The sequence below is a fragment of the Phocoena sinus genome, chromosome 20 (assembly GCF_008692025.1).
Source record: "Phocoena sinus isolate mPhoSin1 chromosome 20, mPhoSin1.pri, whole genome shotgun sequence".
Lineage (NCBI taxonomy): Eukaryota > Metazoa > Chordata > Mammalia > Artiodactyla > Phocoenidae > Phocoena > Phocoena sinus.
The window spans coordinates 17,780,063-17,807,586 of NC_045782.1; the positions used below are offsets into that span (position 1 = coordinate 17,780,063).

The following is a 27,524-nucleotide window of genomic DNA, read 5'->3' on the forward strand; positions in this document are numbered from 1 at the left end:
TTTTCCTCTTAGAGGCATGCTAAGTGTTTTAGTTTTCCAATTTTGTTCTTTCTTTGGCCCAACTATATTAGCTAGTTGGTAATTAAATGCTACTTTTGTGTTATTTTAAAATGACATCAATTTAATTTTTCTTGTAGGCTAATGTTATCTGCATAGTTTATGCTGTTAACAACAAGCATTCTATTGATAAGGTATGAATGTGTGACATTTTTTCACTATATTTTGTTAAATTTCAGTGGGGGCACTTTTAAAATTGATCCTCAATTTAGAATTTTAGGGGTCAAAGTAGAGTATTTTTCAAAGAAGATCCTCATTGTGGCTTACTTCTTGTTAATTTTCATTTTAGGTAACCAGTCGATGGATTCCTCTCATAAATGAAAGAACAGACAAAGACAGCAGGTAGTTTTTTTCTCTCAAACTTCGTATATTGAAAATTTTCAAACTTAGAGGAAAGTTGCAAGAAATAGTACAATGAACATCTGTAAACTATTCACTTAGATCCACTAGTTAACAGTTTGCCATATGTGCTTTATCTATAGGTCTGTCTGTTTACACACTCACAGCTTTTTTTGGGAGGAATTATTCGAGGCAGCGCATATATTTGAGAGCAAAGCAGAAAATAGAGCTCTGGTGCTATAATGTGCCCTCTCTCTTGAGCTGCCCTTTTGAGGATTGGCAATACCCTAAGTCATTGATTGCTCACCATGTGGTATATGTAAGAGCACAGGACTTGGAGGAAAATGAGTGACCTTGGAAATCTGGCTTGGCCTCTTATGAGCTCTAAAACTTCATTGAGCCTTAGTTTCCTCATCTGTAAGTGGGTAATACTTCTCTTGGCTACATGTGGTTATTTTGAGAATCCAGTGAAATATAATGCATGTATAAGTGCTTTATAAGTTCTCTAAAAATCTTTATAGAGATCTTCATTTAGGAATTCATGCAGGGAGATTTCTTTGAAATTCTTTGGAAGATATATGTATGATAGGGAAAAAGCAAATTCTGTTTTCTTCTAAGCAGATTGGTGGTCCTAGGTATAAATGTTTTGAGCTTTAAATGGAAACAAAACATTCTTGTGGTATTGTTTAATTGAACATGTTATTTGTGAAGCATTTGAGTCTTTTTCCAAAAAATTTTTATTGAGATATAATTGACATAAAATTATGTTGGTTTCAGGTGTATAACATCATGATTCAGTATTTGTATACGTTGTGAAATGGTCACCACAATAAATCTAGTTACTATCTGTCATCATACACAGTTAACTTTTAAATTTTTTTTTTTTTTTTTGTGGTATGCGGGCCTCTCACTGTTGTGGCCTCTCCCGTTGCGGAGCACAGGCTCCGGACGCGCAGGCTCAGCGGCCATGGCTCACGGGCCCAGCCACTCCGTGGCATGTGGAATCCTCCCGGACCGGGGCACGGACCTGTGTCCCCTGCATTGGCAGGCGGACTCCTGACCACTGCGCCACCAGGGAAGCTCCCACAGTTAACTTTTAGTATTTACTCTCTTGGCTACTTTCAAGTATGCTCCACAATATTATTGACTATAGTCACCATGCTGAGCTTTACATCCCTGTGGCTTATTCATCTTGTAACTGAAAGTTTGTACCTATTGACCCCCTTCACCTGTTTCACCAACTCCCACCTCCCACCCACTTCTCTGGCAAGCACCATTCTGTTCTCTGTACCTATGATTTTGGTTTTTTTTTTAGATTCCACATATAAGTGAAATCATACGGTATTTGTTTTTCTCTGTCTGACTTAACTGTGCTTAGCCTAATTCCCTCAAGGTCCATCCATGTTGTTGAAAACGGCAAGATTCCATTCTTTTTTATTGCTGAATAATATTCCATTGTATATATATTCACCACATCTTCTTTATCTATTTATCCATTGATGGACACCTAGGTTGTTTCCATATCTTGGCTATTGTAAATAGTGCTGTAAATGAACATGGGGGTACATATATCTTTTCAAATTAGTGTTTTTGTTTTCTTTAGATAAATACCCAGAAATGGAATTGATGGATTGTGTGGTAGTTCTATTTTTAATTTTTTGAGGAACCTCCATAGTGATTGCACCAATTTACATTCCTACCAGCAGTGTGCAGAGGTATATGAGGGTTCCGTTTTCTCCACATCCTCACCAACCCTTCTTATTTCTTATCTTTTTGATAATAGCCATTCTACCAGGTATGAGGTGATATGTCATTGTAGTTTTGATTTGCATTCCCCTGATGATTAGTGATGTTGAGCATCTTTTCAGGTGCCTTTTGGCCATCTGTATGACATATTTTGGGAAAAATCTGTATTCAGATCCTCTGCCCATTTTTAAATCAGATTTTTGGGGTTTTTTTTTGCTGTTGAGTTTTATGAGTTCTTTGTATAATTTGGATATTAACTTCTTATCTGACGTATGATTTACAAATAATTTTCCCCCATTCAGTAGGTTGTCTTTTAATTTTGTAGATGATTTCATTTGCTGTGTAGAAATAGAAATTTTTAGTTTGATATAGTCCCACTTGTTTATTTTTGCTCTTGTTGCCAGATCCAAAAATTCATCACCAAGACCAATGTCAAGTAACTTATGCCTGTATTTTCTTCTTGAAGTTTTATGGTTTCAGGTCTTACATTCAGGTCTTTGATCAAAATGGTCTTACATCCATTTTGAGTTAGTTTTTGTGTATGGTGTAAGATAGTGGTCTAGTTTCATTCTTTTGCATGCGGCTGTCCACTTTTCCCAATACCATTTGTGGAAAAGACCATCCTTTCCCTATTATATATTCCTGCCTCCTTTGTCATAAATTAATTGACCGTATTGTTTGGGTTCCATTGATCTATGTATTTGTTTTAATGTGAATACCATACTGTTTTGATTACTATAGCTTTGTTATGTAGTTTGAAATCAGGGCACATGGTGCCTACAGATTTTTTGTTCTTTTTCAAAATTGCTTTGGCTATTCAGGGTCTTTTGTAGTTTCATCCAATAGGATTATTTGCTGTATTTCTGTGAAAAATGTCATTGGAATTTTGATAAGGATTGCATTGAATCTGTATATTGCTTTGGGTAATATGGACATTTTCACAATATTAATTCTTCCAGTCCATGAGCACAGAATATTTTTCTGTTTCTTTGTGTCTTCTTCAGTTTCTTTCATCAATAACATACAGTTTTCAGTGTCTTTCACCTCCTTGGTTAAATTTATTCCTAGGTATTTCATTCTTTTTGATGCAATTGTAAATGGCATTGTTTTCCTAATTTCTCTTTCTCATAGTTTGTTGTTAGTGTATAGAAACGCAACCAAATTTTGTGTATTGATTTTGTACCCCACCACTTTACTGAATTTGTCTGTTCTAACAGTTTTTTGATGAAGTCTTTAGGGTTTTCTATATATAAAATCATGTCCTCTGCAAATAGTGACAGTTTTAGGTGCCTTTTATTTCTTTTTCTTGCCTAATTTTTCTGGCAAGTATTTCCAATATTTTGTTGAAAAAAAGTGGGGAGAGTGGGCATTCTTGTCTTGTTCTTTGAGTCTTTTTAAATGTTAGGAAAACCAGGCTAATATCTATATATTATTCACATCTGGCCCTTTACTTCATTTTTTAGATTTCTTTTTTAGTTGGGCATTTTCATGCCTTGAAACTCTAAAGATCTGTTTCTAAACAGATGAACATGGTGACTCACCCTCTCACGTATTTACTTTGTGACTGAGATGGCATTGTATGTGCTACATCTTGCATCTCTGATGGCTTCTCTTTATCATTGTTTTATCATTAGCATTGTTTTAAAGTCACTTTGTAGTGACTTACTGACAAAGCTGAAAGGAGCTCTCTAGAGCTATACTGTCCAAGGCAGTGGCTTCTAGTCAGTTGTGGCAATTTAAGTAAAATGAAATAAAATGAAAAATTCAGTTTCTTGGACACAGCCACATTTCAAGTGCTTGATAGCCACTTGTGGCTAGAGGTTACAGGAATGGACAGTACAGATAAAGATCATTTCTGTCATCACAGAAGGTTGTATTGGACAGGACTGCCTTGGAGGAAACGATGCCTGTATGCTCCTGACACTTGTTTTTCTTGCTGATTACTTGAACTGTTTCCAGGAGGGACTCTTCAGAGGAGTCAGTTTTGCCAGGATCTATCAAGCACTAGTTTGAACAACTGAATTTTTAAAATGGGCTCTACTACGACAGCTTCCTAAACTGCTCTTTAGAAACTAGATGGCTAGTCTTGTGGCCCTTTTAGTATGCCATCTGAAGGTGGCTTTCAATATTTGGAGATCTCTAATTGCGCTTTCTCAGGGGTGGCTATACTTTTACCCCTCCCTGAATCATGTGAGCATATTTATTTCTCTTGTGGTTGATTTGTTCCAAGGTGATCTATTTCTTTAGTGTATGGACTTCACATTTTCCCAATACCCTCTTTCGTGGGCCTCATACCTTAAGTTTATACTTGTTACACATATGTTCTTACTTAGGACTTCCTTGTACCATTATCACAGTGCTCCTTAGTCAGATGTGCCCATCACTGTCGCCTGAAGTACTTTAAAACAATATAGATGCCTTTGCTCCACCCTTTGAGTTTTAGAATCAGTAGGTTTGGAGTAGGGCTTGGACATGTGTATTTTTTTTTTTTTAAGATCCATAAATTATTCTGAGCCACGTTTGGTTGTAAAGCACCACATTTTTGGAAACCCTTCTGGCTCTATTAACAATCTATATTTGGGTTATGAAGTGGGACAGTCCTTTTACACATAATAACCACACTAGGTGGTTAAATAAATGCTTGCAAGTATTTCTTTTGCAATCTGGAGTTCCAGCAAGATGATTTGCTTTCCCTTTAAGCTCTCTTGTGGGATGTACAAATAATTGTTCTCCACTGGGCTAGTACTCCTTGGTAATCCCCATTCAGATTTCTGATAGGCCTGTCAGATTTAATTTGTTTAAAACAAAATCCTTAATTCCCTGCCTACTCCCCACTGCCCACCCCCGCAGATTTCTAAGTCTTTTCTGTCTCAGAAGCTCTACGCATTTTGTCCAGACAAAAAATCTGTTTACTTTTCTTGATTTCTGCTTTCCTTCAATCTCCATCTCTAATCTACCCATTGCTCCTGTTTGTTCTACTTCTAAAATATATCTCAAATCTGAATATTTCCTCTTCACCTTCATTGCCCTAATCCAAGATATCACATAAAAAACTTTTTTATTATTGAAAAAAAATCAAACATATACAGAAGTAGAGAGAATAGTATAACGAATCCCTCTGTATCAGTCATCCAGCTTCAGTAATTAACAACTCATGGCCAGTGTTGTTTCATTTATTACCCCTCCCCTTGGGATCATTTTGAACAAATCAGATACCATATTGTACTGTAAATATTTCAGTATGTATCTCTCAAAGATAACAAATGACTGCATTTAAAAATATCATTTGGATCATATCATTCACCTACTTATAACCCTTCTGTGGCTTCCCTTTTTACACTTAAAATAAACCACACACTATTTACTGCAGCTGTAATTCCTTTTGTGTCTGGCCTTTGCTCCTCTCTCCAACTCCATTTCATACCTCTTCCCCTTGGACCAGTACTCTTCAGCCACTCTGGCATTTTTCTGTTCTTTGGACTCATGGGAATGTTTTCTCAGTTTGGGGCTTTTGCACATGCTGTCCCTTCTTCCCAACCAGCTCTTTCTTGGATTTTCACATAACAGATTCCATTTCATCCTTCACTCCTTGGCTCAAATGCCACCTTGTCAGAGAGATTTTCCCTGATTACCATGTAGAGTTAGCCCCCTCCCATTACTTTATCCCATATATCCCTGTTTATTTCCTTCATTGCACTTACAGAATTGGAAAGTGTCTTGTCTGTTTATTTGCTTATTGTCCATTTTCTGATTTTCACTATGAGAGTGAGCAGGGACCTTTTCTGTCTTGTGTCTGTAATGCTTAGAACAGTCCCTGGCTTATAATAGGAACTCAGTAAATATTTGCTGATTATGAACATGCTTTCCAGGGTGCTTGGGCTGACTAAGATAGAGGGTTCATATTGAGGAGATTAAGTAAATCTTATTAGTTAGACTAGGTTACAATGTACATTAAAATATAAATCTAATGTCTTTTGCCTTCCTTATTATTACAATGTGCCCTGTTTATTTCAGGCTGCCTTTGATATTGGTTGGGAACAAATCTGATCTGGTGGAATACAGTAGTATGGAGACCATCCTTCCTATTATGAACCAGTACACAGAAATAGAAACCTGTGTGGAGGTATGCCTTATCATTGGATTTTGAAATTTACAGTTGGTGAATTCTCACTAAATTGAGGTTCAGAATAGGAGGGAGGGAAGATGTGGGGTGGAATAAATTTGTTTGTGAAGTCTTGTAAACCAAATAAAACAGAGAACTTGGAGATGGCCTCTGAGCTCTTTGTAAACAGTCATATTGTGATATCCAGTAAGAAAAATGCACTTTTTTCAGTTTCTTCAAGGAATGTTGATAGTTTAAAAAATATTTTTAGATTTCATAATTGCTTTCAGAGTGAAAAATTTTAAACTTTCTTTTCAGTGTTCAGCAAAAAATCTGAAGAACATATCGGAGCTTTTCTATTATGCACAGAAAGCTGTTCTTCATCCTACAGGGCCCCTGTACTGCCCAGAGGAGAAAGAGGTAAACCCTCCATCCCATCAGGCTGTGTTAGTAGGGGCTGGAATGTGTAGGTAGTAACTCCGTTATGAAAACGATTTTTAGTAACTCTGAAGTATTCATCTGAACTGCTAAAATTAAAATTTATTGCTTACTATACTGTTATATTTTCTAGGTACTTTTCTTCAAAGACATTCATGTTAAATAGTCAGAATAATATTCCAGATCAAATATTATTTCAGGAAGTGCCATTAAAACAAACAGAAGAATTGGCAATTGTAACAACAAAAAGTCCAAAGACTTAACTAATGGTCTACTTGCTTTGCTACAATTAAATCCACAAATCTGTGGGATGAATTGGGAGATTGGGATTGACATATATCCACTAATATGTATAAAATAGATAACTAATAAGAAAGTGCTGTATAAAACATAAATAAATAAAATAATATTCAAATCAAAAAAAATCCACAAACTTAAAAACACATACAAGCGGGCTTCCCTGGTGGCGCAGTGGTTGAGAATCTGCCTGCCCATGCAGGGGACACGGGTTCGAGCCCTGGTCTGGGAGGATCCCACATGCCGCGGAGCAACTAGCCCCGTGAGCCACAACTACTGAGCCTGTGCGTCTGGAGCCCGTGCTCCGCAACAGCAGAGGCCGCGACAGTGAGAGGCCCGCGCACCGCGATGAGGAGTGGCCCCCACTTGCCGGAAAGCCCATGCACAGAAATGAAGACCCAACACAGCCATAAATAAATAAATAAATAAATAATAAAAAAAATTAAAAAAAAAAACACATACAAGCAAAAAACTTGTGTAATTATTTGAAATGGGTACAATATGTAATACAATTTGAATAATCCCTTTTGTTCCATAGCTTAGAAACACAGTAATTCCTTAATGAAATATTTAAAATTTAACAATATTTTACCGTAGACTTTTTTTGTTTGTTTTTTTGCGGTACACAGGCCTCTCACTGTTGTGGCCTCTCCTGTTCCAATGTGCAGGCTCAGCGGCCATGGCTCACAGGCTTAGTTGCTCCGCGGTATGTGGGATCCTCCCGGACCGGGGCACGAACCCACATCCCCTGCATTGGCAGGTGGACTCTCAACCACTGCGCCACCAGGGAGGCCCTACCATAGACTTTTAAAATTAATTTTTAAATTGAGATGTAACTCACATACCATAAAGTTCACCCTTTTGAAGTGTTCTCTTCAGTGATTTTTAATGTATTCACAAAATTGTGTGTCCATCCTCACTGTCTGACTCCAGAGCGTTTCAAAAGAAACCTTTTACCCACTAGCAGTCACTCCCATTCCCCTCTTCTTCCTTACCCCAGCTTTTGGCAACCAGTAATCTTCTTTCTGTCTCTATGGATTTGCATATTCTGGACATTTCATATAAATGGAATCATACAATATGTGGTCTTCTGTGTCTGGCTTCTTTTATTTATTTATTTATTTTTGGATTTTATTTTTTATACAACAGGTTCTTATTAGTCATCCATTTTATACACATCAGTGTGTACATGTCAATCCCAATCTCCCAATTCATCCTACTACCACCCCCACCCCCACATCCCCCCTTGGTGTCCATACGTTTGTTCTCTACATCTGTGTCTCTATTTCTGCCCTGCAGACCAGTTCATCTGTACCATTTTTCTAGGTTCCACATGTATGCGTTAATATACGATATTTGTTTTTCTCTTTCTGACTTACTTTACTCTGTATGACAGTCTCTAGATCCATCCACATCTCGGCAAATGACCCAATTTCATTCCTTTTTATGGCTGAGTAATATTCCATTGTATATATGTACCACATCTTCTGTATCCGTTCATCTGTCAATGGGCATTTAGGTTGCTTCCATGACCTGGCTATTGTAAATACTGCTGCAATGAACATTGGGGTCCATGTGTCTTTTTGAATTACGGTTTTCTCTGGGTATATGCCCAGTAGTGGGATTGCTGGGTCCTATGGTAATTCTATTTTTAGTTTTTTAAGGAACCTCCATACTGTTCTCCATAGTGGCTGTATCAATTTACATTCCCACCAACAGTGCAAGAGGGTTCCCTTTTCTCCACACCCTCTCCAGCATTTGTTGTTTGTAGATTTTCTGATGATGCCCATTCTAACTGGTGTGAGGTGATACCTCATAGTAGTTTTGATTTGCATTTCTCTAATGATTAGTGATGTTGAGCAGCTTTTCATGTGCTTCTTGGCCATCTGTATGTCTTCTTTGGAGAAATGTCTATTTAGGTCTTCTGCCCATTTTTGGATTGGGTTGTTTGTTTTTTTAATATTGAGCTGCATGAGCTGTTTATATATTTTGGAGATTAATCCTTTGTCAGTTGATTTGTTTGTAAATATTTTCTCCCATTCTGAGGGTTGTCTTTTTGTCTTGTTTGTAGTTTCCTTTGCTGTGCAAAAGCTTTTAAGTTTCATTAGGTCCCACTTGTTTATTTTTGTTTTTATTTCCATTACTCTAGGAGGTGGATCAAAAAAGATCTTGCTGTGATTTATGTCAAAGAGTGTTCTTCCTATGTTTTCCTCTAAGAGGTTTATAGTGTCTGGTCTTACATTTAGGTCTCTAATCCATTTTGAGTTTATTTTTGTATATGGTGTTAGGGAGTGTTCTAATTTCATTCTTTTACATGTAGCTGTCCAGTTTTCCCAGGACCACTTATTGAAGAGACTGTCTCTTCTCCATTGTATATTGTTGCCTCCTTTGTCATAGATTAATTGACCATAGGTGCGTGGCTTTATCTCTGGGCTTTCTATCCTGTTACATTGACCTATATTTCTGTTTTTGTGCCAGTACCCTATTGTCTTGATTACTGTAGCTTTGTAGTATAGTCTGAAGTCTGGGAGTCTGATTCCTCCAGCTCTTTTTTTTCACCTCAAGACTACTTTGGCTATTCAGGGTCTTTTGTGTCTCCATACAAATTTTAAGATTTTTTGTTCTAGTTCTTTAGAAAATGCCACTGGTAATTTGATAGGGATTGCATTGAATCTGTAGATTGCTTTGGGTGGTATAGTCATTTTCACAGTATTGATTCTTCCAATCCAAGAACATGGTATATCTCTCCATCTGTTTGTGTCATCTTTGATGTCTTTCATCAGTGTCTTATAGTTTTCTGCATACAGGTCTTTTACCTCCTTAGGTAGGTTTATTCCTAGGTGTTTTATCCTTTTTGTTACAATGGTGAATGGGATTATTTCCTTAATTTCTTTTTCTGATCTTTTGTTGTTAGTGTATAGGAATGCAAGAGATTTCTGTGCATTAATTTTGTATCCTGCAACTTTACCAAATTCGTTGATTAGCTCTAGTAGTTTTCTGGTGGCATCTTTAGGACTCTCTATGTATAGTATCATGTTATCTGCAAACAGTGACAGTTTTACTTCTTCTTTTCCAATTTGTTTCCTTGTATTTCTTTTTCTTCTCTGATTGCCGTGGCTAGGACTTCCGAAACTATGTTGAATAATAGTGGTGACAGTGGACATCTTTGTCTTGTTCCTGTTCTTAGAGGAAATGCTTTCAGTTTTTCACCATTGACAGTGATGTTTGCTGTGGGTTTGTCGTATATGGCCTTTACTATGTTGAGGTAGGTTACCTGTGTGCCCACTTTTTGGAGAGTTTTTATCATAAATGGGTGTTGAATTTTGTCAAAAGCTTTTTCTGCATCTATTGAGATGATCACATGGTTTTTATTCTTCAATTTGTTAATATGGTGTATCACATTGATTGATTTGCATATATTGAAGAATCCTTGCATCCCTGGGATAGATCCCACTTGATCATGGTGTATGATCCTTTTAATGTGTTGATGGATTCTGTTTGCTAGTATTTTGTTGAGGATTTTTGCATGTATATTTATCAGTGATATTGGTCTGTAATTTTCTTTTTTTGTAGTATCTTTGTCTGGTTTTGGTATCAGGGTGATGGTGGCCTTATAGAATGAGTTTTGGAGTGTTCCTTCCTCTGTAATTTCTTGGAAGAGTTTGAGAAGGACGGGTGTTAGCTCTTCTCTACAAGTTTGATAGAATTCATCTGTGAAGCCATTTGGTCCTGGACTTTTGTTTGTTGGAAGATTTTTAATCACAGTTTCAATTTCATTACTTGTGATTGGTCTGTTCATATTTTCTATTTCTTCCTGGTTCAGTCTTGGAAGGTTATACCTTTCTAAGAATTGGTCCATTTCTTCCAGGTTGTCCATTTTATTGGCATAGAGTTGCTTGTAGTAGTCTCTTATGATGCTTTGTATTTCTCTGGTGTCCATTGTGACTTCTCCTTTTTCATTTCTTTTTTTTTTTTTTTGTGGTACGCTGGCCTCTCCCTGTTGTGGCCTCTCCCGTTGCGGAGCACAGGCTCCAGACGCGCAGGCTCAGCGGCCGTGGCTCACAGGCCTAGCTGTTCCGCGGCATGTGGGTCTTCCCGGACCAGGGCACGAACCCATGTCCCCTGCATTGGCAGGCGGACTCTCAACCACTGCGCCACCAGGGAAGTCCTCATTTCTGATTTTATTGATTTGAGTCCTCTCCCTCTTTTTCTTGATGAGTCTGGCTAAAGGTTTACCATTTTGTTTATCTTCTCAAAGAACCAGCTTTTAGTTTTATTGATCTTTGCTGTTGTTTTCTTTGTTTGCATTTCATTTATTTCTGCTCTGATCTTTATCATTTCTTTCCTTCTGTTAACTTGGGGTTTTGTTTGTTCTTCTTTCTCTAGTTCCTTTAGGTGTAAGTTTAGATTGATTATTTGAGATTTTTCTTGTTTCCTGAGGTAGGCTTGTATTGCTATAAACTTCTCTCTTAGAACTGCTTTTGCTGCATCCCATAGGTTTTGGATCATCGTGTTTTCATTGTCATTTGTCTCTAGGTTTTTTTTTTGTTTTTTTTTTTTGCGGTACGCGGGCCTCTCACTGTTGTGGCCTCTCCCGTTGCGGAGCACAGGCTCCAGACACGCAGGCTCAGCAGCCATGGCTCACGGGCCCAGCCGCTCCGCGGCACGTGGGATCTTCCCCGACCGGGGCACGAACCCGTGTCCCCTGCATCGGCAGGCGGACTCAACCACTGCGCCACCAGGGAAGCCCTCTAGGTATTTTTTGATTTCCCCTTTGACTTCTTCAGTGATCTCTTGGTTGTTTAGTAACGTATTATTTAGCCTCCACGTGTTTGTGTTTTTTACGTTTTATTCCCTGCAATTGATTTCTAATCTCATAGCGTTGTGGTCAGAAAAGATGCTTTATATGATTTCAATTTTCTTAAATTTACTGAGGCTTGATTTGTGACCCAAGATGTGATCTATCCTGGAGAATTTTCTGTGTGCACTTGAAAAGAAAGTGTAATCTGTTGTTTTTGGATGGAATGTCCTATAAATATCAATTAAATGTATCTGGTCTATTGTGTCATTTAAAGCTTGTGTTTCCTTATTTATTTTCTGTCTGGATGATCTGTCCGTTGGCGTAAGTGAGGTTTAAAGTCCCCCACTGTTGTTGTGTTAGTGTTGATTTCCTCTTTTATAGCTGTTAGCAGTTGCCTTATGTATTGAGGTGCTCCTTTGTTGCATGCATATATATTTATAATTGTTATATCTTCTTCTTGGATTGATCCCTTTATCATTATGTAGTGTCATTCCTTGTCTCTTGTAACATTCTTTATTTTAAAGTCTATTTTGCCTGATGTGAGTATTGCTACTCCAGCTTTCTTTTGATTTCCATTTGCATGGAATATCTTTTTCCATCCCCTCACTTTCAGTCTGTATGTGTCCCTAGGTCTGAAGTGGGTCTCTTGTAGACAGCATATATATGGGTCTTGTTTTTGTATTCATTCAGCGAGCCTGTGTCTTTTGGTTGGAGCATTTAATCCATTCACGTTTAAGGTAATTATCAATATGTATGTTCCTGTTACCATTTTCTTAATTGTTATGGGTTTGTTTTTGTAGGTCCTTTTCATCTCTTGTGTTTCCTACCTAGAGAAGTTCCTTTAGCATTTGTTGCAGAGCTGGTTTGGTGGTGCTGAATTCTCTTAGCTTTTCCTTGTCTGTAAAGCTTTTGATTTCTCCATCGAATCTGAACGAGATCCTTGCTGGGTAGAGTAATCTTGGTTGTAGGTTCTTCCCTTTCATCACTTTAAATATATCGTGCCACTCCCTTCTGGCTTGTAATGTTTCTGCTGAGAAATCAGCTGTTAACCTTATGGCAGTTCCCTTGTATGTTATTTGTCATTTTTCCCTTGTTTTCAATAATTTTTCTTTGTCTTTAATTTTTGTCAATTTGATTACTGTGTGTCTCAGCATGTTTCTCCTTGGGTTTATCTTGCCTGGGACTCTGCGCTTCCTGGACTTGGGTGGCTATTTCCTTTCCCATGTTAGGGAAGTTTTTGACTATAATCTCTTCAGATATTTTCTCTGGTCCTTTCTTTCTCTCTTCTCCTTCTGGGACCCCTATAATGCGAATGTTGTTGTGTTTCATGTTGTCCCAGAAGTCTCTTAGGCTGTCTTCATTTCTTTTCATTCTTTTTTCTTTGTTCTGTTCCGCAGCAGTGAATTCCACCATTCTGTCTTCCAGGTCACTTATCCGTTCTTCTGCCTCAGTTATTCTGCTATTGATTGCTTCTAGTATATTTTTCATTTCAGTTATTGTATTGTTCATCTCTGTTTGTTCATTCTTTAATTCTTCTAGGTGTTTGTTCTTTAATTCTTCCCAGTCTTTGTTAAACATTTCTTGCATCTTCTCGATCTTTGCCTCCAGTTCTTTTTCCGAGGTCCTGGATCATCTTCACTGTTATTATTCTGAATTCTTTTTCTGGAAGGTTGCCTATCTCCACTTCATTTAGTTGTTTTTCTGGGGTTTTATCTTGTTCCTTCATCGGGTACAAAGTCCTCTGCCTTTTCATTTTGTCTGTCTTCCTGTGAATGTGGTTTTCCTTCCACAGGCTGCAAAATTGTAGTTCTTCTTGCTTCTGCTGTCTGCCCTCTGGTGGATGAGGCTATCTAAGAGTCTTGTGCCTATTTATTTTTTTTAATTAATTAATTAGTTAATTAATTTTTGGCTGCATTGGGTTTTTGTTGCTGCACATGGCTTTCTCTAGTTGTGGCGAATGGGGGCTACTCTTTGTTGTGGTGCATGGGTTTCTCATGGTGGTGCCTTTTCTTGTGGAGCACGGGCTCTAGGCATGCGGGCTTCAGTAGTTGTGGCATGCAGACTCAGTAGTTGTGGCTTGTGGGCTGTAGAGCACAGGCTCAGTAGCTGTGGTGCACGGGCTTAGTTGCTCTGTGGCATGTGGGATCTTCCTAGACCAGGGCTTGAACCCATGTCCCCTGCATAATGGCAGGCAGATGCTTAACTACTGCGCCACCAGGGAAGTCCCTGTGTCTGGCTTCTTTCACTTAGTGTAACGTTTTCAAGATACATCCATCCACGTTGTAGCATTATTAGTACTTCATTCCTTTTTATGGTCAAATGATACTTCATTTTATGGATATACCACATTTTGTTTATCCATTCATCTGTTGTTGGATATTTGGGTTGCTTCCACTTTTTGGCTATCGTAAAAGAGCTGCTAAGAACATTCGCACATATGTTTGAACCCCTGTTTTGAGTGTCTATTTAGCAGTGGAATTGCTAGGTCACATGGTAATTTTGTTTTACTTACCGAGGAACCACTAAACTATATGAAAGTCCCAATTTCTCCACATCTTTTCCAACACTTGTTATTCCCCAGCCCCCACGTCTGTTTGTCTGTTTATAGCTATCCTGGTAGATGTGAGTGGTATCTCTTTTTTGTTGTTGTTGTTGTTTTTTTTTTTTGCGGTATGCAGGCCTCTCACTGCTGCGGCCTTCTTCTGCTGCGGAGCACAGGCTCCGGACGCGCAGGCCCAGCGGCCATGGCTCATGGGCCCAGCCGCTCCGCGGCATGTGGGATCTTCCCGGACCGGGGCACGGACCCGTGTCCTCTGCATCGGCAGGCGGACTCTCGACCACTGTGCCACCAGGGAAGCTCTCATTGTTGTTTGAACTGCATTTCTTTGATGGCTAATGATGTTGGACATCTTTTCATGTGCTTATTGGCCATTTGTATATCTTATTTGGAGAAAGGTCTATTTGAGTATTTTGCCCATTTCTTATTGGAGTTATTTGTTTCTTTTGTTGTTGTATTTGAGTTTTTAAGAAATGACAGTTTGCTGGGGGGAAGAAAGTTTCCTGAAAGCATTTATTTCTAGTGTAGGTGAGTGGTTGTAGAACTGACCCACAGGCCAAATTTGGCCTGCCACCTGTTTTTATACAGCCTATGAGCTAAGATACATTTTACATTCTTCAATGATTGGGGAAAAAATCAAAAGGAATAATATTTTGAAATATGGGAAAGTTATATGACATTCAGATTTTCACCATTGATAAGTTTTATTGTACCACAACCACCTTCATTCCTTTATATTTGTCTATACTTTCCTGTTACAAAGGCAGAGTTGCATAGTTGCAACAGAGCTTATATGTGGTAACTGTCATAACACTGCTGCTCAGTGCACTGCTAACTGGACTGACACGGTTCAAATGCGGCAGCATTTCATGTACCATGTAGTACCACTGTACTGCGGCATTTTATTTTTTTATTATCAGTATATACCTATCATGCCAAAAGAAGAAAAGAAAAAAGTGGGTTTTCAGATGGCAAAACAGATATATATTCTGAGCTCTAATTTCAGCATTGGTTTTTTTGTACCTAAATGCACGCCGAAAGGAAATTTCCTAATCCATTTTTGACCATGCAGTTGAGGAGCTTCCACGCAGCCTTCAGCTGGAACTGATCAATCTGCAGTGTAATGATGTGTTAACAGGCAATATCAAGAAAAAAATCAAATATGATTCTGTAAATGCCTTCCAAGTGATGAATGTGCTCCATTAAAGTTATATGTTTACAGATATGTGTCACTATTGGCAGTGTGTATCTGTGCAAAAAGACATTTTCAAAGATGAAATATGTAAAATCTCATTACAGATCAGCATTAACAGCCGAACACTTGCAATTGATTTTCATGATAGGGAATGCTGACTTTTTTTTTTTAATTGAAGTATAGTTGATTTACAATATTGTGTTAGTTTCGGGTGTATAGCATAGTGATTTGTTTTTTTTTTTTTTTTTTTTTAAATTTTTTTTTTTTTTAAATTAATTATTTATTTATTTTTGGCTGTGTTGGGTCTTCGTTTCTGCGTGAGGGCTTTCGCTAGTTGTGGCAAGTGGGGGCCACTCTTCATCACGGTGCGCGGGCCTCTCACTATTGTGGCCTGTCTTGTTGCGGAGCACAGGCTCCAGATGCGCAGGCTCAGTAGTTGTGGCTCACGGGCCTAGTTGCTCTGCGGCATGTGGGATACTCCCCGACCAGGGCTCGAACCCGTGTTCCCTGCATTAGCAGGCAGATTCTCAACCACTGCACCACCAGGGAAGCCCCGTGATTTGTTTTTTGTTTTTGTTTTTGTGGGGTTTTTTTGCAGATTATATTCCATTATAGGTTATTACAAGATAGGGAACATTAACTTTGAACCCTAATTAAGCCAAATGTTATCCCTCTAAGAGGAATTCCATCCTTCTCATTAGTAGACCTGTATAGTAAAGGTATACTCAGTTATTACTATATTTTAAATTTCGTTAATAAATTATTAATTATTTAATTTCATTAATAAATTATTAATTATCATTTCATTAATAAAAATTTGATTATCTCTTGCAATGTAAGTATCTACATGATATCCTTGATTTTGCCTGTTGACCCCCAAAGCCTAAAGTATTTGCTATGTAGCTCTTTACCAAAAAAGTGCTGACCCCTGGTATAAATATTAATCTGAGTTATCCCTTAATCTGACCCTGATTTACTCTTCCTTAATCCTGGTTTACTGTTCCTTAATTGGAGTGTTTATTTCTAACTTGCTCTTAATTCAGTATTTCCCAAATTCACCTCATAATAGTCACTAGGTATACTTGTTAAAAATACAGATTCCAGGGGCTTCCCTGGTGGCGCAGTAGTTGAGAGTCCGCCTGCTGATGCAGGGGATGTGGATTCGTGCCCCGGTCCGGGAGGATCCCACATGCCGCGGAGCGGCTGGGCCCGTGGGCCATGGCCGCTGGGCCTGTGCGTCCGGAGCCTTTGCGCCGCAACAGGAGAGGCCGCAGTGGTGAGAGGCCTGCGTACTGCAAAAAAAAAAAAAAAAATACAGATTCCATTCTGATTCAGCCAGGTGCTATATCTTATGATCAAGAAAATTTGGGAAACAGTCTCATACTGGAGAGATTTACTTCTCAGCTTAGCCTAGCAGTACATTAAATCCCCACTGTTAGTTTGTTCTCAATTCTCTAATTGCTACTTTTTTCTTAGGCCTATTATTAGTTCTGCTAATCTGCTAATCCTCCCTTCCCTGTAAAACACCTACTACCATCTGTTAGTCATTTCTTAGGTGGACCTGCTTAAGGTAAAATCTGTAACTTTTAGAGACTATATGCCTTGATTTATACAAGTACAAGCCTTGAGTCTAAGCTTATAACAGAATCTTTTATTTAGACAACATTAATAAGCTTTTAACACAGATTTGAGGTAGGATCATCAAAAAGATCATATTCTAAATTAAAGCCTGAATTCGAAATGTTTCCAGTGATGACGGACTCTGTATGACTCATGGAGTCCTCTGTTTACCTAACAATGAAAAAGATCTGTGTGAGGGTTTAGATTACTTTATATGCAAAATGAGTTTAGTTTATTACTGCCAAAATATTTTAGTTTTATTAAAGTATAATTTTTAATACTTTTAAAAAGTAGTCATTTTTTGGTGTTATATTTTAAGAGGTTAATATTTAAATATTGTATTGAGCTAGTACCTTAGAGCACTTTTGCTTCTGATGCATTTCAAGCTTTAATGAAAAATGCATCACTGTTTTTCTTCAATTACTTTTTTTTTTTTTTTTTTTTTGCGGTACGCGGGCCTCTCACTGTTGTGGCCTCTCCCGTTGCGGAGCACAGGCTCCGGATGCGCAGGCTCAGCGGCCATGGCTCACGGGCCTAGCTGCTCTGCGGCATGTGGGATCTTCCCAGACCGGGGCACGAACCCGTGTCCCCTGCATCGGCAGGCGGACTCTTAACGACTGCGCCACCAGGGAAGCCCCTGGGGCTTATTTTTAAATAGTCAAATATTTGTTCTATCCATTATAAATCCTAAAATAAAAGTTGTCAAAGTACACTTCCAGCAGCTTTTCTTGTAAAAGTTGTAGTGTCAAAAATGTAATTTTTTAAATGTAATTCTTATCTCGTAATAGGAAGTTAGTAAAAGACTTGTACACTTATCGACCAGTGCTATTTTGTCACCTGCTTGCGAATCATTACATTTTATATCCCAGCTTTGATATATACACACACACGTGACAGACCAAAACATTTAGTCCCATTTTGCTGCTAGAAGGTCAAAAATCAGAGAAGTTGCGGGGGAAAAGCCTTTACTGTAGTTTTATGTCAGCTCAAATTCTTTATGGAATGAGAGAGGACATTTCTTCTTTATATGACTGGAAGAATGAATCTTCCCTAAAGATGAATTTCTCTCTTGCCCATCTTCAGAGGGTGTGTGGTCATGAAGGGAGAGTTTAACCATTCCAGATCGGTCCAAGTAAATATTGCCTCATTTACTTAAAGTGGCTTGGGTATAAAAGGAAATGGCTTTGCTTTAGTTCATTTTTCATGTTAGTTGTATTTGATGTTATGTATTTGGCAGTGAAAACGTTCAGAATTCTTCTCAGCATATTTATGAAAATCATGTTTTAAAATCCCAGCTATTTACATTAAAACGATTGTTTCTTTTCTCAATGATTTATAGATGAAACCAGCCTGTATAAAAGCCCTTACTCGTATATTTAAAATATCTGATCAAGATAATGATGGTACTCTCAATGATGCTGAACTCAACTTCTTTCAGGTAGCCTTTTATTTCAGATATTTGTGTATCTTGGTCTTTTTTTGCTGAGAAGAGAAAAAATTTATTGGCTTGAACAATGGTATTTTGATAAACATACATCTCTTTCATGTAAAAACTCTCTTTCACATCAGGCTATTTAATCTTTACCTAGGGGATAAAACTCTCTTATGCTTAGGAATTGAGGGGACTCTGAGAGTGTCATTTCATGGTGTACAGTGGGTTTATTAAGGATGACTTGATGTCTGAACTCTGAATAATTTTTCTTTCTCGGTTTTGTATAACATAGCTACACAAAGAGCTCTGTGTTTTAGGAACATGATGGGGAGAGTAGGGAAAACATGTCCTAAGTATGACATGTTTTACTTAATACAAAATAGAGGCTCTGCTAATTCAGAATATGTTTCCTTTGGTTGCAACTCTTTGATTTAATGTTGCTTTGTGTATTAATATTTGTATTATTTGTGGTTTTAATGCTGATTTGTTTTTAACTTTATTTTTATGTTTTTTGCTAGAGAATTTGTTTCAACACTCCGTTAGCTCCTCAAGCTCTAGAAGATGTCAAAAATGTAGTCAGAAAACATATAAGTGATGGTGTGGCTGATAGTGGATTGACACTGAAAGGTGGGTGAATGGTGCTTTTTCCCCCTTTTGAATTTAATATTTTCAAAATTTAGCAGAAGGCAAAAGTCTATATTATCTATATTTAGGGAAATGTTTGTATTTACTAATATACCTAAAATCTAACCTGGATGTTTAAGAGTTGGAAGAGGCAGGCATTGGTGGGGATAATTTACTGTGAGTATAAATTAGAGGTAGGGAAATTGATTGGATCTCAGGAGTGCAGAGGTCCATCTGAGGGTAAGAGATTTCAGAAACAAATTTATCTTAAAATTAAAATGATTTCATTTGTTTTTATCATATAACCATGTGAATGTCAGTAAACATATAAGTATGAAACATATTCCTTGGGATATGTTTTTGGTCCTTTCATGTAGTGCCATCTCTTGCTGACCTGGGTGTATCTGTGAAATGATTCTGAAATCAACTCTTTGAGACACTTGTGAACATTGTTTTGGTTTGACCTTCCATATGCAAAACTAGTACACATATGTTCAGGAGTCTAGCTCTTGCCGTTATGTGTTACATGCTTTTCTTCCTTGTGACTCTACCCATTTTCACATCAGCTGTATTTACTAATTTATTTTATTTCAGGTTTTCTTTTTTTACACACACTTTTTATTCAGAGAGGGAGACATGAAACTACTTGGACTGTGCTTCGACGATTTGGTTATGATGACGATCTGGATTTGACACCCGAATATTTATTTCCCTTGTATGTACCTTTGGCTTCTAATTGATTTCACTTGCCAGTATTTTAAAGTTTTATTTAGCACATTGGTAGGTAGGCTCTGAGCTACTCAAGAATAATTTATACATTTATAGAGCCGTTTATAGCAGGGTTTCTCAAACTTGGCACTATTGACATTTTGGACTAGATAATTCTTTATTGTAGAGCCTGTTCTACGAGTTATAGGATGTTTATTAGCACATCCTTAGATGCCAGTAGCACCTCTTCCCCAGTCGTGACAGCCAAAAATGTCCCCTCAGGAGTGAAATCATCCCCAATTGAGAGCCACTGATTTATAGCATGGCTCAAACTCTTCCTCTTCTTCTAATGAAGAATACAAGTATCTTTTTTTATTCATTTTATTGAGGAAGGAGATAAAAGATGTTAGACGAACTTGTTTTTAGAGTCAAGGGATCAGAAATATATTGGTTAGCATTTTTCTTTTCTTTAGTCCTGCTCCTCCCTAAGTTTTATAGCCTGTTCTCAGCTCAGGATAAAATAAGTATTTTTCCTAAACGACCAGTCTCTTTGTGGTTGTTTTTCTTTAGATAATGATATGTTTAAGTTTTGTATGTTTAATGATGAACCCAGCATCACCCTGAAATAGGAGACTGCCTTGCTATAGGATGCCTCTCCCATACCCAAGGGAAGTAGGCTTTTCAGGGAAGTGACTTGCCAAGATCTGGCCTTTGAGCCTTTCGCCTTTTTTCTTCGCTTTTTCAGTAGCACATTATCTTCATGTTCTCCTTTTTAATTTTAGCATAGCACTGCTAGCTATCCATGTAAGGGTTCAGAAAAACTTTGTTGTTGTTTTTCCTTCCCCATCATTAAGGAAGCAAAATTTCTAGTTGGATTCCTGGTCCATTAATCAGTTCTAAGTTAAAACTTCCCTTGTCAAAGTTATTAAATCTTGGCTCAAGTAATTTCCCAGGTTTTTCAGTAGATATATATTGAATGAATGCATTTGTCCCAGGACTTTTTTTTGTCAAGTTTTCTTTTCTGTGCCATTTATGTGGGTAGATAAATTCTACGGGAGGTTGCTTATTGCTTTCTAAAGTATGACAATAAGGAAACTCCATCTTTTATGGCTTTGTGACTTACACTAAGATCTCTTTTAATTTCTTTCTGCGCTCTACCTTTAATTTTCTGTAAAGAGCCCCTTCAAAGCTACCACTTGAGTCTTCTTATTAAACTCTCTGCCCCTGTCCTTCACACTGCTGCTAGATTAATAGATATACAACATGGATTTTGCCATGTCACTTACCCTTCAAGACAGGATAAAGCCTAAGCTTCTTAACCTGGCGTAGGAGGTCATTCATGATCTGCTCACTCCGGCTCACTCCCTGCCTTCATTCTAGAAGTAAATACTAAACTATTTCTGGTCCACCAATCAGATATTGTTTCCCACTCCAGGCTTTTGCCCATGGTATTTTTACTCTCTTCCTCCCTCTCTCCCCAACCTAATTCATGTCTGTTATCCTTCAAGTCTCAATACAGGTGACAGTGTGTCTCAGCAGTGCTGACACCTTCCCATCCCCAGGCCAAGGTGTTCCCTTTCACAGGGGTTCCCCTAGCATCTGTAATTTACCCTACTCAACAGTTGCCTCATTCTGTTGAGATAGTGAGGTTATCTACTTGTGGTCTGTCTCCAGCTTGAATGTGGTTCCTTAGAGGTAGGGAGCCTGTCTTGTTTTTATGTCCCCAGTACCTCTCTGCATTTGATAAATGTTTATTGACTCGAATTTAGGGTGTGTCAAAGGTCAAATCAGGCAGAAATAACATCTCTTCACATCATTTTCAATTCATTACAATGTTGACATTGTTTAAAGCTCATAATTTTGACTTATAATTGGTTTGTAGGAAGAACAACCCATTACAGTTTAATCAGTATTGTCTGTAAATTTTTTAATACAACCTGCCCTTCAGATAGTTAAGAAAACTGTCACCTTGGAATGAGCACTATTATGACTCTTCTGAGAATTGCCATACCACTGCAGTGACTTTCCCTGGGCAAGTCTAAATGGCTACAGAAAACATGTTCTGTAAATGCTGTCATCCTACAAAAATACTTGTTGCAATTTCATGTTCATTTCTCCAGTTAAATTTTAATATTTGGTTAATGATTTATTTTACTTTTTTTTTTCATCAACAGGCTAAAAATACCTCCTGATTGCACTACTGAATTAAATCATCACGCATATTTGTTTCTCCAAAGTACTTTTGACAAGCATGATTTGGTAAGCTTTTAGCTGCAGTTTTCCATGATATATGATAAAATATTTTCCTGTGAATGATGTAACTCTGATCCCTGAGCTATTGGGTATTCCTGTCACATAGCCAAAAATTACCCAAACTTCTTAAACTAGCAAAGATACTTTCTCATATTATTTACTTTATTATTTTCTCAAGATGAAAAAGTCTAGTTTCTGATAGACCCTTGCATAGGTTTCCTTATATGTGTGTAAGGAGTTTTCTTGATAAAATGTAAAATTTCTTTTCATTTGTTAGTTTTTAGAAACATAGCTTTACTTGATTAGGGGGCTCTTGCATTTGGGAATTATCCTCTTAGATATCTAAATGTTATGTATACTTTCTTGTGTATCTTCAGGATAGAGACTGTGCTTTGTCACCTGATGAGCTTAAAGACTTGTTTAAAGTTTTCCCTTACATACCTTGGGGGCCAGATGTGAATAACACAGTTTGTACGAATGAAAAAGGCTGGATAACCTACCAGGGATTCCTTTCCCAGTGGACGTGAGTATAGAGCTCGCTTCTTTCCTCTAGAGTTACAGCTAGTTTGAAATTATGGTGCATTACATTCATCGTTTTGTATATTTGTCAGATCTTGTGAGGTGCTTCAATGATAGCTGCCTGTGAGCAGGATTTATAGTGCTGTTGCTACCTCTGAGATGAACCATAGATGTTCTATAAATTTATCAGGAAGGGATGTGTTTGCTTTTGGATGAGGTACAGGGAAACAGTAATAAGTCATATAAAAATGGAAGTAAATTTTAATACTTAAAAATTTTTTATTGGAGTATAGTTGATTTACAGTGTGTTTTAATACTTTTGATTAAGGGAAACATCATTGTTATTGTACAAATCTTGTATTTTCAGAATACGGGGAGAGCATATTTTACTTGACACTGAATTCTTACTTGGAGGGTTTTTTTGTTGTTGTTGTTTGTTTTCAGTGAACTCTTAGACTTAGTGAGGGTGTCTGCAGTCTTGTTGACCTATTGTCTAGGGTGCTAAAAAAATTCTCTGGTTGTGCATAATGACATAATTACTTTAGCCTTGGCGAAAATAACTTTCTCAACACCAGGATCTGTTCTTTTTTCAGATCATACGAAAGGCTAACTATTTTCAAGTGTCTTTTAGCCTTTCAGTTATTTTTTGCACCTTTTGCAAACCTTTTCAGATTTAATTATCATTAAGTCCTTAACTAGCCAGTGTTTGCAGTACAATATGTAACTTGGGAAGCAAATAATATAAAATATCCCTGCTCTAGATCTTACCAGCTGCTCACTGCTCATCTGTGTGGCCTTGCTCTCTCCGGGCAGGTGGAATAGATACAGGAGCCCCTTCCACCCCCCATCTTGCATTCTCCTCCCTTTCATTTCTGCCCTAAGGATGTCACTGTAGGAAAAGCCATTGTTGGGCACATGGGAAATTAAAGCAGTCTGACAAAAATTATCTGGGTCTAGTGGTAAAATTATTTGAGCTGTTGTAATTTTTTTTTAAATAAATATTCATTTAGGAACTTTTCACATTTTAAACTCTTCCCTTTCCTAGGCTCACGACCTATTTAGATGTGCAGCGGTGCCTGGAGTATTTGGGTTATCTAGGCTATTCAATATTGACTGAGCAAGAGTCTCAAGCTTCAGCCATCACAGGTAAGTATCTGAATGCTATTTAATTAGAAAAAAATTTTTTTAGGATTCCAGTTTCATATGTAAAAAGAGTAAAAATAAATGCATCTTCATTAGTCTTCCATGTCTATACTATTTGTTTTCCCTTGATTTGGTAATCACTTTTGAGGCAAGCTGCTTGATTTAATTGTTTATCAAAAAGGAAAGAGTAGAGGTTTTACCTCTAGTCTCCCCCTGAGGGTACTTCATTGATGAAAATCAGGGAGGGCTATGGGCATGAAAAGTATTTACCAGTCTATCTTGTGTTTTAATTTTCTTTAAACATTAAAAACAGTGCCTATTAACACATGATCCTGGTATTCAGCTGATTGTACATCTCTCGGTTTTATAACCTTTTTCCACATTAAAAAATCTTTCACATATCTTGTAATGTTAACCAGGCATTCTTGCCAGGCAATGTGCTCCACTTAAAGAAAACCCATAGATATAATATGAAATAACAAATTAGGGAACTGATCATTTCAAGAAGTTCTTATATCCTGATTTGCGGGGGAAAATGCCATATCTTACAGGAAGCCCCATTACAGGAAGACAGCCTTTGTGAAATTGACAGAGCAAGTACCCTTCAAAGTACTTAACCAGTTAGACAGTATTTAATGCAGCACCAAAGACTAAGGAACTAATTAGCCAGCATGAGGTTCTTTCACTCAACAAAATATTGTGGCCATATTTCTATAATCAATAAGTATACTAATATATCTATAATATTTATAATATTATATCTTTAATATTAGATAAAGTATCATCATATGGATATTCTATAACTTAACTACCCCATAATTATTATCTGTTTTTTATCACTTTCAGGTTTTTTTGCTATAAATAGTGCCTCTTGGTGAGCTTTCTTGTAGTTGAATCTTTGGGTATAGTTAAAGGAGGTCTCTTTACCTCAAGAAGAGATGCCTCGGGCTTCCCTGGTGGCGCAGTGGTTGAGAGTCCGCCTGCCGATGCAGGGGACACGGGTTCGTGCCCCGGTCCGGGAAGATCCCACATGCCGCGGAGTGGCTGGGCCTGTGAGCCATGGCCGCTGAGCCTGCGCGTCCGGAGCCTGTGCTCCGCAACGGGAGAGGCCACAACAGTGAGAGGCCCGCGTACCGCAAAAAAAAAAAAAAAGAAGACATGCCTCATTGTTCTGCTGATACAACATTGTTTTCAGGGCTGCCTCTTTTACAGATTTACCTTAGAAAGGCCAGTTAGCCCTAGCGTGCATATCCTCTTTCCATTTATAGACCCAAGAGTGTGCAGTTTTGAGATAGCATCTTTTAGTTTATAATTTGTTATGACAATAATTTATAACAGAAAAAAAGATGGGATATAGTATTGGCTGTATTCATTGTAATTTTCATTCATTTTTCAGATATCATTTTGTTATGTAAACGTACTACTTATTTTATGATGAAATGAATATCATTTGGTTACTAGAAGTTTACAGCCGACTTTCAGAAATGCATCATTTTCACTAAGTGGGGCCCTTCTTATTATATTTTGTACTTTATTTCACATACCGCTTGACTACTGTACAGTATGTTTATTGATCGAACACTTTGTAAAAATGATAAATAGCAATATGCTATTTTGCAGAATGTGAAATGAAGGCTCAGTAAATCTAAGCAGTACATAATTAGCTTTTTTTTTCTTTTTAGTAACAAGAGATAAAAAGATAGACCTTCAGAAAAAACAGACTCAAAGAAATGTGTTCAGATGTAATGTAATTGGGATGAAAAACTGTGGGAAAAGTGGAGTTCTTCAGGCTCTTCTTGGAAGAAACTTAATGGTGAGAGTTCTCAAGAAATAGAACTATACTCAACAGATTTTTATAGTCACTGAGTTTACATAAGTTTTTCATAACCATTTACCCTTTTAGATGATTAGTAGAACTGAGTGACCTATGTATAATAGTAAGGTACAACTAAAGTGTAACAATAATCTCACTGAACTAGCTTTATCTTTGCTTCATTGATGTTAGCTATCATTTGTCTTTTTTTTTTTAAACAGTTTTTAGATGGGGGTTAAATACATACACATATGAAAGCATCAGACACAGTGCTTGGCATGAAGTAAATGTACAGTGAATATTTTGAACCGAATACTGATACCTAATTCTGACTACTGACTTGAGTAAGGAGATTGACATATTTGTAGATTAAATAGCAGGCCAAATTATAGTGTAAGGACAATTGCCAGCAGGTGGCTCTGGAATACACTTTCAGTGATATTGTTTACTTCCTTTTCAGCTACTGCTTTCCCTGTATGCAGAACAAATGCATCTTTTATTTTAGACCTCAAGAACTAAGAAACAAAATCAATATCCCCTTTGTATTGATAAATAATACATAGTGTAGGGAAGAATGTCCTTTTTTTGGTAACACACCATACATGCAGAGCACATGTGTTGATGAAAACTAGTTCCTGTAATTTCTTACTATAAATACTGAGATGTTTTCGGTTGTTTTCAGAGGCAGAAGAAAATTCGTGATGACCATAAATCATACTATGCAATTAACACTGTTTATGTATATGGACAAGAGAAATACTTGTTGGTAAGAAATTTTCTGGCAAATAAAGATTATTAATTATTGGGTACATTTTAAATGACACTTTGAAAACATAATTAGATTTAATTTAATGGTTTTTGTGTGATTTATTTTTTTACCTGGTTTATTCATTAGAATTAATTTTAATTCCCTTGATCCATGTGGTGATTACATGGGTGTAGATATAAGTAAAAATTCATCTATCTGTGTGCTTAATTGTATGTTATACCACCATAAGAAAGTAAAAAAAAAAAAAAAATTCTCTTTGCTCTTTCTTCCACTTTTATTTTAAAAATTATGTCCTCTATTGTTGACTAGAAATTAGTTTGAAGACCTTTGTGCAGGTGTGGGGTAGTTTAATCTGTAATTGAATCAGGTTGTATCTATTTAGCAGGGAAGAGTGTATTTAACAAGTGTGGTAGCCTAAAAAATGATTGAAAGAATGGTATGACTGAAAAGATAATATGAAATAGTAAAAAGAGGTTTTATGTTCTTTTTTTTTTTTTAAACATCTTTATTGGGGTATAATTGCTTTACAGTGGTGTGTTAGTTTCTGCTTTATAACAAAGTGAATCAGCTATACATATACATATGTTCCCATATGTCTTCCCTCTTGCGTCTCCCTCCCTCAGGTTTTATGTTCTTTTTGGATCCAGTCTGATTTTGGTTTGAATGCTGGTCCACCACTAATCAGCTGTGTGACCTCAGGCAAATTGCTTATTCTCTCTGAGCCTGAGTTTCTTATTAAGTTAACTAATATGAGAAGCTCCTGACAAATAATAGATACTAAAGAAAGTTCGTTCCCTTTTTTTTTTCTTTTTGGAAGTAGTGTATTCTGCTAGACAGATAATCACGTTGAATTTTATGCATATTTTGCTCTTTATGATAAAAGTTCTTTGTCAGTTTCTTGTTAAACCTGTTTATCTCTCATTCTTCTCCTAAGTATAATTCTGTATATTGGGTACTCAGTAAATCTTGCTGATTGTTAACTTTCCGGTTTTATTGTTACAACCATTCATTGCAAATTGATGTCTTTCATGTCTCTGAATATCCATGCTCTATTAGTGTTTTATTTGGAATATATTGAGTCACATCTGACTTTACACTTCCCTTTTCTTCT

The 27,524-nt window shown here is 37.2% G+C and overlaps 1 protein-coding gene across 5 annotated transcripts in view; it reads left to right on the forward strand.

Annotated features, from left to right (window-relative positions):
* The window catches only part of RHOT1 (ras homolog family member T1), a 61,126-nt gene that overhangs the window by 17,096 nt on the left and 16,506 nt on the right, over positions 1-27,524 (forward strand). For all 5 annotated transcript variants that reach the window (XM_032616317.1, XM_032616319.1, XM_032616320.1 and 2 more), the window contains exons 5-16: positions 138-191; positions 347-399; positions 6,157-6,265; positions 6,563-6,664; positions 18,492-18,590; positions 19,103-19,211; positions 19,803-19,923; positions 22,091-22,175; positions 22,547-22,692; positions 23,734-23,834; positions 25,514-25,644; positions 26,327-26,410. In XM_032616317.1, the coding sequence (XP_032472208.1) occupies positions 138-191; positions 347-399; positions 6,157-6,265; positions 6,563-6,664; positions 18,492-18,590; positions 19,103-19,211; positions 19,803-19,923; positions 22,091-22,175; positions 22,547-22,692; positions 23,734-23,834; positions 25,514-25,644; positions 26,327-26,410 (1,194 nt within the window). The remainder of the gene's footprint in view (positions 1-137; positions 192-346; positions 400-6,156; positions 6,266-6,562; positions 6,665-18,491; positions 18,591-19,102; positions 19,212-19,802; positions 19,924-22,090; positions 22,176-22,546; positions 22,693-23,733; positions 23,835-25,513; positions 25,645-26,326; positions 26,411-27,524) is intronic.